Source organism: Podarcis erhardii (genome assembly GCF_964252035.2).
Source record: "Podarcis erhardii genome assembly, chromosome: 16".
NCBI lineage: Eukaryota > Metazoa > Chordata > Lepidosauria > Squamata > Lacertidae > Podarcis > Podarcis erhardii.
Window position 1 is genome coordinate 6,626,151 of NC_138514.1, and position 12,311 is coordinate 6,638,461.

At 44.5% G+C, this 12,311-nt stretch overlaps 1 protein-coding gene across 2 annotated transcripts; it reads left to right on the top strand.

The window, feature by feature from the left end:
* The first annotated feature begins 324 nt into the window (after positions 1-324).
* Positions 325-11,020, top strand: LOC309331258 (interleukin-1 family member 10-like). 2 transcript variants are annotated; one of them, XM_081843374.1, is made up of 5 exons: positions 325-472; positions 2,594-2,798; positions 5,812-5,952; positions 6,537-6,682; positions 9,676-11,020. In XM_081843374.1, the coding sequence occupies exons 2-5, from the start codon at positions 2,666-2,668 to the stop codon at positions 9,886-9,888; spliced, it is 633 nt and encodes a 210-aa protein (XP_081699500.1). In that variant the 5' UTR covers positions 325-472; positions 2,594-2,665; the 3' UTR covers positions 9,889-11,020. The 2 variants fall into 2 exon arrangements, with proteins under 2 accessions (XP_081699500.1, XP_081699501.1); XM_081843375.1 differs by lacking the exons at positions 325-472; positions 2,594-2,798 and adding an exon at positions 4,725-4,826.
* Positions 11,021-12,311: the final 1,291 nt, after the last annotated feature.

Genomic DNA, 12,311 nt, shown 5'->3' on the forward strand with positions numbered 1-12,311 from the left:
GCATTTTCTTTCTTTTTTTAAAAAAAGGTCATCAGCAGCATTTCGATGTGAATTTCTTCTAGTACGCAAATCTTTGTATGCACTCTTGCTTAACAGGCACATTTTTGCAAAGCAATCCCCACTAATGTAGTGCTGTTTTCAACAAATATTTCATGCACACTTTAATTTATACATTTCTGGGCACATGACTTGCCTGGAGAACTGCGCTGCAGAATTTAGAGAAGTGCAGATTTGAAAGGAAAGCTTGTGTTGCTTTAAGTTCCTCTTTACAGGGTTCCAGGGCCCCCAGCTTCTAGAAAGAGCAGGTCTACAATCAGGCTCAGCCACGTATTTAACCCCAAAATAACCCTTCAGCACCTGGTCACACCCACCTGTGTCATGGGGTTAACTATAAAACGCTGTGCAATACCTTGCGGAGAGCACAGGGCGGGAATCTGCAGTTCAAGGTACCGGACTTCTCAAACCAGCACAGGTACTGTCCACTCTACACTTTCTTTTCTTGGACCTGATCAGTGTTTCCTGCAAGGGCTAAGCCACAGTCTGTGGGGCGCTGGAACCATCCAGAGGATGGTGGTAGTAGCCTCAGGTGCAATTGGGGGGGGTGTTGAATAAAAATAAGGGAGCAGTGGAAGCATAAAGAAAGGAGAGAAGAGAAGAAAAATTTGAGAAACTGTTTGTAAATGTGGGACAGCAACAACGCCTCCCTTGGATCCAGTGGTTGTGCTGGAGGCGAGAGTTTTTCCTGGGCTTGGGGGAACTCGTATCAGCTTCACCCAGGCTTAGGAAGTGGATTGCAGCTGGCCTGCCTATTTGGTCAATGGCAGGCAGGTTGCAGTGCCGACCCCACCCCTGGGGTTGAATACAACCCCACGGTGCCATTTTGGCTGGGAAGGCTCTTCTCTGCTTCCAGTAAGGCACCTGTAAGGCAAATATTTCTGTGTATAGACCTTCCCTTAGCCCATTTCTAAATACCGTATTTTTCGCTCTATAAGACACACTTTTTCCCTCCTAAAAAGTAAGAGAAAATGTGTGTGCGTCTTATGGAGCGAATGCAGGCTGCGCAGCTATCCCAGAAGCCAGAACAGCAAGAGGGATTGCTGCTTTCACTGCACAGCGATCCCTCTTGCTGTTCTGGCTTCTGAGATTCAGAATATATTTTTTTCTTGTTTTCCTCCTCCAAACTAGGTGCGTCTTGTGGTCTGGTGCGTCTTATAGAGCGAAAAATATGGTACTTAAATTTCCTGTCATTATGGTCATTGGGAGCCAAAGCTAAATATATTTCTCTGAAATCTTAAGAATGAGAATAACGCAGATTTCCATTTGTGATGGGAAATGGGAAACTGTTAGCAGTCAGATGTTGCTGGACTACAATTCCCATCATCAGTAACCATTCCTCATTCTGGTTGGGACTGCTGGGAGTTGGAGTTCAACAGTGTCTGGAGGACCACAGGTCCTTCCCACTTGATTTATAGCTTGTCATAAAAAAAAATAGTTTTGGTTTATTATGATTATACCCCTGTCAGCTACCTTGTGCGTTTCCGTAATAAATTTCTTCTCTGGCCTGGCAAACCTGGTATTAGCTCTATTCAATTGGACATTGAAAGCCATAGTTAAAGCACAGCCTTTCCCCAAATAATCCTGGGAACTATAGTTTGTTTTTTTTAATTTGTTTTTTAATAAAAATTAATAATCACTACCCGAAGGAGTCTCGAAGTGGCTAACATTCTCCTTTCCCTTCCTCCCCCCACAACAAACACTCTGTGAGGTGCGTGGGGCTGAGAGAAGTGTGACTGGCCCAAGGTCACCCAGCAGCTGCATGTGGAGGAGCGGAGACGCGAACCCGGTTCACCAGATTATGAGTCTACTGCTTTAAACCACTACACCACACTGGGTCTCTCTCTCTCTCTCTCTCTCTCTTACTACTACTAATAATAAAGGAACTATAGTTTGTTAAGGGTGTTGGGAGTTGTAGCTCTGTGAGGGGTAAACTACTGTTCTCAGGATTCCTTTGGGAAAGCCAAACCATTACTGTTACAATGGTATAAATGTGTTTTAAATATAACATAGGGCTGTGACCCCACTGTTTAAAAATCCAGCCACACATGGCTTCCTCTTTCCATGCCTGCCTGTATGATAGGGCAGGAAGAGACTCCGACCTCGGGGTCCTCTGGGGAGCTGCTGCCACTCAATGTAGACAAATCTGAGCTAGATGGGACAATAGTCTGATTCAGGAAAAGGCAGCTTGCAATGAGGCCATTCACTCTATATTTTTTCCAGTAATAATCCATTACTCTTGCTTCCCGAAGGTGAGACTGTAGCATAGGCCATAAGACTGGGATGGGGTGCCTGCGATCTGCCAAATATTGTAGACTACAACCTCCATCATCCCAGACCAATTAGCCATGCTGGCTGGGGCTGATGGGAGTTGTAGTCCAACAACATCCCTGGCAGAGGGCAGTCAATGGACCTGCTTCACAGCCACCTTTCTTTGGAAAGATTTGGATGCTGTCAGGTCTCTGCTCATCAGGAATCATAGCCTATGATATCGATCTCTTTTAGTAGCTCCCTCTCAGGATTGTTGCTGTGACAGCAGAAAAAGCATCCAAGAGCCTGAAGTTCAAGCAATCCTATAAAAGCACTGGAGAAAGTGGGAGACGCTGTAGAGATGGAACCCAAGAAGTATGAGCCCCATAAGGTGGGATCCCAGAAATGTGAGCCGTACGAGGTGGAAGCCAAGAGGAAGAAAACTTGGGATCAGGAAATGGCAGATTTATTCACTGCATTTGGGCCAATATCAGGTGAAAAACAACTTCTTACTTTTCTGTTTGTTACCCTAGAAAAGGACCCAAACTGCATATATCCCTATTTAGCCAATGTAAAAATTTCTTCTTCTTGTTTGAAATTTCATAATCAATATTTAAAACATATAATCATTGATGAGCACTTAAAATTTAATATTTATATTTAAACAAATCTCTGAGTGGTTTACAACACAGGTTAAAATATCTTGAAGAAATAGCACCTACAGAAATTTCTGGATAATTTCTATGGTCTGTAAAACACAACTAACAACTAAACAGAGCACCCTCTTTGGTATCATAATAAATGCTCCTTATGTGTATATGTAATATTAAATATATATACCAAAGTATCACATAGTTGTAAAGAAATGAATATGACCTAATTTATGTTCTGATTTCTACGGATTCTAGAATGTTCATTTCAATCAACTACATTTAAAGGGGCTTTATTTTTATTACCCACACAAGTGAGTAACCAAGTGAGGACAAGTCCCCCTCTGGCAACTGTGATGTTAACATATGATAGTGCTGGAGGTGAAATAGTTAAACAGGTTACCCAATCAGGACCCAGGGGGTGGAGTCAGAGGCACTATAAAACCAGCTCTGGGAGGGGCGGAGGAGAGAGTTTGTTGGGAGTTGGGTGGTTGGTTGGAGTGGGAGTGAATTGGGATAGAGTCTGTGGGTAGGTTGAGTTAGTGTAGCGAAATAAGCTGAGTCAGGAACAGTTAGGGGCTGGGAAGACAAGTAAATATCTGAGAGGTGGTTTAGTGAGTGAGAGCAGGTAGCGGAAGTTATAGGTCTGGATAGGCACCCCATGATTGTAATTGACCGATACTGTTTATGAAACCACACGCTTGTTAAACTGCAGTAAACAAACAGAAGTTTACGTTCCAATTTAACCCTGACTGGACTCAGTATTGTCCCAGGTAGGGCCTGGGTGGTGGCAGCGAGAAGTAAAGTGGTGGCACAGGGATCAATAGACGGTGAAATGTCCGGGGACCCTGTGTGATTGCCACAGCAACCAAAACAATTAGGGCCATTTCTTCCTTGCCCTAAGATACCAACCAGACTTCAGAGATAATGTCAAACGACTCCTGGAGACAGGCTAGAGTGTGATGCCTTGAAGACATGGGTGGAGAAATTGCATCCCTCCGGATGTTGTTAGGTTCTTGACACACGTCAGCGCCAGCCAGCCAGCATGGCCAAGGATCAGGGCTTAAGGAAGCTGTAACCTGACAGCGTTGGAGTTTACTGCATAAATTGTAGAATTGTAGAGTTGGGAGGAAGGGACCGTGTGGGTCACACAGGTTCAATATCCCTGCTTTAAGAGAGCCACATTATCTTACTGGGAAAAGAGGCTCTACAGTGGTACCTCGGGTTACATACGCTTCAGGTTACAGACACCGCTAACCCAGAAATAGTGCTTCAGGTTAAGAACTTTGCTTCAGGATGAGAACAGAAATCGTGCAGCGGCGGTGCAGCAGCAGCGGGAGGCCCCATTAGCTAAAGTGGTGCTTCAGGTTAAGAACAGTTTCAGGTTAAGAACGGACCTCTGGAACGAATTAAGTTCTTAACCTGAGATACCACTGTATTTAGGGTCTGCAGTACTGAATAGTTGGGAGCACTGACATTTCTTATATGTTGCTGACTGCCAGAATTGTCTCTACATGTCTTTGATTTTGTCCTCTGACTTGTTACCTTCCTCTGCTTCTATGTGGCTCCACCTTCTCCCCACCCTAGGCACAATCATCAGCCGAGGCAACTACAGTACTGGGCGATAGTTTATCCTTCTTTGTTCCAATAGGATTGACCTGGCTGAATACCAAGTGCTCTTGTTGAACTGTTTTAACTGATTTGCTGTTTAACTGGTTTCTCCAGGAAAGAAAAAACTCAACAGGCGATCATATAATTCCATCTGCTGATACAGTTGCTGCTTTCCTGTCTGTCAAAGTCTCCGGTTTCTTTAGATATCCATTGTATCCTCATAGGATATGGTCATCACTTTGGCCGTATATGTGTTAACAGGTTAAAATACAGCCAGGTCATTCTTTTTCTTCCATTTGGCTTGAAGCTGGTTTGGAGAAAAACATATCAAGAAACTACAGGGTTATATTATCTGGAGAATATCTGCAATTGTGCAGGCACAACTTTGGTGGCACAACGATTTTGGAGAAATGTAATATTAAGGCTGAGATCCAGCACAGGTGGTTTCTTGAAAGGCTTTAAAATAAGCAAGTACAGTGGTACCTTGGGTTACATACGCTTCAGGTTACATACGCTTCAGGTTACAGACTCTGCTAACCCAGAAATAGTGCTTCAGGTTAAGAACTTTGCTTCAGGATGAGAACAGAAATCATGCTCCGGTGGCGCGGCAGCAGCAGGAGGCCTCATTAGCTAAAGTGGTGCTTCTGCTTAAGAACACTTTCAGGTTAAGTACAGACCTCTGGAACTAATTAAGTACTTAACCCGAGGTACCACTGTAGATATAAAAAGGGAATCTTGACACACCAACCAAAGCACTCATCTTCTCATGTTATATATTAGAGAGACGGGAACCTTAGGCTCAGGGGTCAAATATGGCCAAGCAGCCCTCTCGATATGGTCTATGGAACACTCCCCAGGCCACACCCTCCACTGGCCTCAAATCCCACCTTCTTGGGGTATCTCCCTGGTCTGGAATGTGTCCTTGAACTCTGATTATAGCTCTTGGCTGCCTGGATGAAGAGAAGCATGTGTATAAAGTAGCCTAGTGTACATAGGTTAAATTAGCAATCATTTCTCTTTCCACTTCTGCTTCTGGTCCCAGTAATCACCGGTATGTGGCCTCAACCTGTGAAATATCTCATGCATATTATTTCCAGGTGTAGCACAAAAATTAAAAATGTGGCAACTGACAGAAGGTGCAAGATGGTGTTCAGAGCCAACCAAGTTGGTTATTTCCTCCTCCAGATATCTATTGGCTTATATGTTTTTGTGTAATATGTATCTGTCTATGTATATTTCCCCCCAGGGTCTTTGCATCCCTCAAGTACAGTGAGTGTGCAAACAGAGAGGCAGCCCTGGTTGTGCAGATTTTGGGATATCAACCAGAATTACTTCTTCCTACAGAACAACATACTAATAGCAGCCCCACAAAATTCCAACACATCAGGTAGCTGCTGAAGCTCTTCTCATCAGCATTTCTCAATCATTTGTAAATTTGGGATTTGGGTAATGGAGGTGTTGGGTTTGCCACTCTTTTTATAGGGTGCATGACTATTGCCATTGCTGATAAATGGACCATGCTCTGATCTACCTTCTTTCATTTCTACCCCACTCTGATTCCTCCCCATATATGAAGATTCCTATTTGTGTATATTCACCCTATCAGCACCAGTAAATCTTACAGTTAAGCAAAATGGTGTAGTGGCTAGAATGTTAGGTTAGGGCCTTGGAGACCAAAGTTGAAATCTCCACTGAGCCATGAAGCTCACTGGTTAACCATGGGACAGTCACTATCTCTCAGTCTAACCTGGCTCACAGGATTATTGCAGGGATGAAATGAGGAGGGTGAGGACCATGCACACCACATTGAACTCTATGAAAGATGAAAGATGGGATATGAATTTTTGTAACAACAAGAACAACCGCCACCACCTTCCAATTAGTATCTTCTCATCCAAAACTCTAGCACTACTGAAAGATGATTTTCACTCTCTCTTGTACCATTTAACCTGTTTCTCTGTTGTTCTCCAGATGAGTTAATGGTTGTACTCCCAAACCACTCTCTAAATCTAGATCAAGATCAAAAAAAGCGACCCATATTTATTGGGCTCAGAGATAAGAGCTACACCCTGTTCTGTGTGAAGTCTGGTGAAGGTCAACCTCAGCTAAAGTTAGAGGTGAGTTTCAGGTGTAGTTGTAGTTCAGTTTCAGTTTCAGTTGTTGAATTCACTCTGTCCTGAGAGAGCTCAGTTGGTAGAGCACGAGACTCTTAATTTCAGGGTTGTGGGTTCAAGCCCCACATTGGGCAAAAGATTCCTGCATTGCAGGGGGTTGGATTGGACGACCCTCATGGTCCCTTTCAACTCTACAATCCTATGGATTGTAATCCTAAGAGATTATCTTGTCATGAAGATAGTGACTATATTCCAATGCATTCTAGAGTCTATGACACTCCTCGACCTCTGTTGAGAACCCTAGCCTGAATAGACAATTATCCTTGGTTTTATCTCCAGTCTATGTTTACAGTTTAACTCCCCTTTTTTCAATAGTTCAACTGGTCTGAACAGGCTAGTTCTTATCTAATGTAAGTTCAAAGCATTAGGAAGATGAAACTATCTTCTAAGTAATATCTGGTTGGGTATTACCTGAACCACTTATATCAGAGATGGGTTGTGTGGGGTTTTTTTGCAATTCATCCCATCTACACTCTCTGCATGGTTATTAACCTACCCTGCTGGTAATAAGAGCATCTCACATGGTTTTGTTAAAGTCTGTGACTGAGCTTTGGAAAAACAAAACTCTATCTTTTTAAGAGTACTTATAGAGTTGGGATTAAAGGTGGAGTCCTTGTCAGTAGATCTTTGAATCCCTCTCTCAATAGTCAGGCAGCCCTTATACAAAGGGAATCATCCATGTCATATCTGTTTGTCCTCTATGATTAGGGTTATGTATATTCTGTGCTAAACACAGACCTGGTATTCTGTACCAAGATCACTCATAGTCTTTGCTTACAGAGGAGGAATACTGAGACCCAGGGATACTTCTCTACACTTTGTTTGTTTGCCCCCCTTTTACAGAGAATGCTTACATGGATGCACATTACAGTGTTTTATATATAGTGGTACCTCTGCTTGCAAACAGGATCCATTGTGGAGCCCCGTTCACAACCTGAGCAGAACGCAACCCGCATCTGTGCGGGTCGTGATTTGCTGCTTCTGCGCATGTGCATGATGTCATTTTGCACATGCACGAGCAGCGAAACCCAGAAGTAACCCTTTCTGGTACTTCCGGGTTGCCACGGGACGCAACCTGAAAACATTTAACCCAAAGCATCTTTAACCTGAGGTATGATAGTACAACAGTAGATTACACTGCATTCTATATATCTTTCCTATTCCTCCCCCAGACATGATTGGTGGCAGTCACAACTCGGAGCCTCCCGAGGCCCAGCTAGGCCTCTGGAGCCGGGGGGAGGCCACACGGCGCGGCCTGCGCCCCCCCCGGCAATCGCGGGGGCGGCAGGAAGGCCCCCGCCGCCCAGGGGAGGCTCTGGGGCCGCCCAACGCCCGATTAGGCCGTGGAGCCCCCCCCCCGAGGCCTAGTAAGGCCCCCAAAACGCGGCAGGCCTCCCTGCGGCCTAAAAAAGGCCGCCTGGAGGCCACAAAGGCCCTGGGGGTGGCCGGGGACCCCTCCGCCACCACCCACTGCACCCCAGGGGCGCCGGGCCTGGCAGGGAAAGGGGAAGGGGCCGCGTGTGGCGTTGCCCCCCCCCCGCGGCCCACACGCCCCCGCAGGCATGGGGGGGCAGCCAGAGGGGCCCCCATGCCATCGCCCAGCACCCCAGGGCATCAGGGCCCGCCTAGGGAAAAGGATCCTCTTTTAAAAAGGGGGATCCTGGAATCCATTACCCCCCCCCCCGCTAGCCCTTGGAACCCAATCGCGGGGGGGGGGGGGGAGGCCAAAGGCCCCAGGCTTACCTTTTGGAGCAAGGAAGTCCAGCGACGTCCTTCCAGGAGAAGCTCTGGAGCCAAGTGAGGATTAACAATTAAGATCCACCCTCTATTGTGTGGGCAGGTAATCCCTCCCCTTACCTGGCCTGGTTTCCCTGGCAACACTTCCCCCAGGTGGGATTGGACAACTCGCTGGGGTAGGCGGGGACCTCCAGGTATCCCACCTGAGGGAAGGCAAAGCCTATGCTGATGGGGCCACTCCAGATCCAGGGCTGCACGCGTCCACGCAAAAGGCGCCCCCCGTTTTAAGTGGGGAGCGGTCATTACACTGCATTCTATATATCTTTCCTATTCCTCCCCCAGACATGATTGGTGGCGGTCTTTTTTGTTTTGTTTTTTTAAAATAATTTTTATTAATTTTTCAAATACAAATATATATAACCACATCCAAATTTATCACTCATTTTTTATTTTAGACTTCCATCAGCTTCTCTGCCAATCTTCCATTTTTATTTTTTAGTTACGCATTTCCTAATTTTGTTATTGCCTTTTAATGTACCCTCCCAATCTTTTTTTCTTTTTTACAATATTCCTTATACTTTCACAGAGCTTCTTGAAAACCCACAAGCGTTATCTGTTCATCACATATACTCTCCAGATAATCTACAAATTTTCCCCAGTCCTCGATGAACTTATGGTCTCGCAGATATCTAATCTTCCCTGTTAGTTTGTCCAGTTCTGCATAGTCCGTCAGTTTCATTCTCCATTCTTCAAGCGTCGGTAGTTCTTCCTGTTTCCATTTTTGGTGGCAGTCTTTTTTGTGACAGAATATGATTGTTGTGCTAGCCTATCCAGTGTGGAGAGGCAAAGCATAATTCAGGATTTTAGGGGCTATTGTGCCTTTAATTAAAAGGTTCCCATGCTTGTTGTTTCTGCCTGCTTCATTATGTCCTGTCAACACTGTTGGGTAATTAGTTCCAAATCGTCCTTTAATTAGTTTGCTTCTATTTCCTGTGGAATAGAATGAACTTTAATTACTGGTTTCTGATATTTCCCCATTTTTTAAAAAAGTAGTATAGAACACAGAAAAAACCCCCGATAATAGAAACTGTTGGCATGGAACACAAACTTTGAAATGGACTATTTGTTGTTAATCCAGAAACCATGCTGTCCTATTAATACCATGTAACTTATCTGTCTGAGTTTTCATGTTTTCTTAGGAGAGAAAAATTCATCAGCTTTATGAAAAAAATGAGGAATTCAAGAGCTTCACCTTCTACAGCAAAACTGATGGCAGCGAAGAGACATGCTCTTTTCAGTCTGCAGAGTTCCCAGATTGGTTCATAAGCACTTCACCTGAGCCAAACCAACCTGTTGGTTTGAGTAAGCAAGATGGGTCTGCAAATACTCTGTTTTATTTTGAAATAAAATAATTAATCAGCATAGATTGGAACTATTGTTTTTAAGGGGAACTGAAAGCTGGAATCTGATATATTTGGGGTATAGCAAAATGAAGTCCATTGCAGCACTATGTGGACAGAATAGGAAAGCAATTAATAGCCCCCCCCCATCCATTGCTGATGCTGTCGATTTTACAGCCCGATCAGCTGCATTTTATGAAAAGCAACAACCAACACATCAGGAGCAGTCAGAAGTTTCATGACTAGTAAACAAGGTGTTATGTAGAGATGTGCTGAGAAATGTGTCAGATGAAGGGTTTCTTTAGAAGATGCCTGTGCTTTTTTAGTAGCCCTCAGAAAATTATCTCAAGTTGAGTACACAGTGGCATCTTACAATGAGGGAAAAATTGTACAAGAGGGAAAATATGGGATCTGTCAGTTACCAAATGGATATATGAGTACAAAAAGGTAGCTAGATATTGGAAGATAGTAGTGGGAATAATCAGTGAAATATTTCTGTGGAAAATAGAGCTAGACCCAGTGGTGTGTCTTTAATGATTTTTGTAAAGAACTGTGTGCCCGTAGAGAAATAAATCCCAATCTTACACATTGTTACAGTGGCATGAATAACATTTGCAAAATCATGGAAAAGACCCAACGTTACAAAAGATATATGATCAAATGGAAATCGTTAAATGGTCAGCTTTGAAAAGAGAGACAAAGAATTATAGAAACAATCTTCTCAGCTTTGTTGTTGTTTAGTTGTTTAGTCATGTCCGACTCTTCGTGACCTCATGGACCAGAGCACACCAGGCACTCCTGTCTTCCACTGCCTCCCACAGTTTGGTCAAACTCAAGTTGGTAGCTTTGAGAACACTGTCTGACCATCTCGTCTTCTGTCGTCCCCTTTTCCTTGTGCCCTCAATCTTTCCCAACATCAGGGTCTTTTCCAGGGAGTCTTCTCTTCTCATGAGGTGGCCAAAGTATTGGAGCCTCAGCTTCAGGATCTGTCCTTCCAGTGAGCACTCAGGCCTGATTTCCTTCAGAATGGATAGGATTGATCTTCTTGCAGTCCATGGGACTCTCAAAAGTCTCCTCAGCTAGGACACAATTTTTCAATATATAGGGTGAGAGAACTCATTATTAAGGGGAAAGAGAGACATTTTATGTTTGTTATATCACTCCCCACCTCACTGTCCCAAAAGGGATCTGAGTGGGAGCACTTTTGCAGAGGGAGAGGCAAGAAGCCGCTACCTCTGATGTCGCTGGCATTTGTCATCAGGTAGGAGGAGTGCACAAAGGCTATAAAAAGTCTTATTACCCCTCTCTTCCTCCTCCTTCCCTGAAGACAAGACACAGCAGCACCCAACCTGCTTGCCCTGTATGCAGTGAGAGATTAGCTAGTCATCATAGTTGGAACTGAGCAGAACTTCTTTGTTCCTTTCTGCAACTGGCTGGTGGAAGGAAATACCGTATTACAAGCCTGGAGCAATTAGCTGTGGGTGCTGAATAATTAGGTTGATTAGCTTGACTGGCTTCTGGTTGCTTTGCAGGTACATAAGTAATAATAATAATAATAATTTAAATATAATTTATTATTTGTACCCCGCCCATCTGGCTGGGTGTGGGGAAATAGGGACGTGGGTGCTGCTGTGGTCTAAACCATGGAGCCTCTGGGGCTTCCTGATCAGAAGGTCGGCGGTTTGAATCCCTGCAACGGGGTGAGCTCCTGTTGCTTGGTCCCAGCTCCTGCCAACCTAGCAGTTCGAAAGCACGCCAAAAAAAGTGCAAGTAGATAAATAGGCACCACTCTGGTGGGAAGGTAAATGGCATTTCCGTGCGCTGCTCTGGTTACGGTGTTACGTTGCTCCAGAAGCGGCTTAGTCCTGCTAGCCACATGACCCAGAAAAACTGTCTGTGGAGAAAACGCTGGCTCCCTCGGCCTGTAAAGCGAGATGAGCGCCACAACCCCAAAGTCATCTGCGACTGGACTTAACTGTCAGGGGTCCTTTACCTTTTCCCTTACCTAAGTGTGGGGAAATGGGGAAGCAAGTGGACAGAACTGGTGCGTATAATCATTACTATTACTATTAATTAAATTGGTATATTGCCCTTCATCTGTAGAGCTCAGGGTCGTTCACAGCATAAAAATACAGGATAAAAACAAAACAAAAAATACCGTACATATGAACAAAGCACAAAACAGAACGAACCAATAACCCTCCCTCAAGCACTATTCAGGTGAATAGTGATTCCAGAGACTTGCACAGAGGACTTTCCAACCTTGTGGGGCAGGTTATGGACCACTGACCTTTGTCACACACTCTGCAATATGTATCTTGGAGGGTTGGGTGTTTCAGGAAAACCTCTCTCCTCACTTTAAATAGGGGGTAATGTCCAGGTTTATTCCCTGCAGTTTAGGCTCGCCCATGCAAGACAGGCTTAGGAGTCAGAGA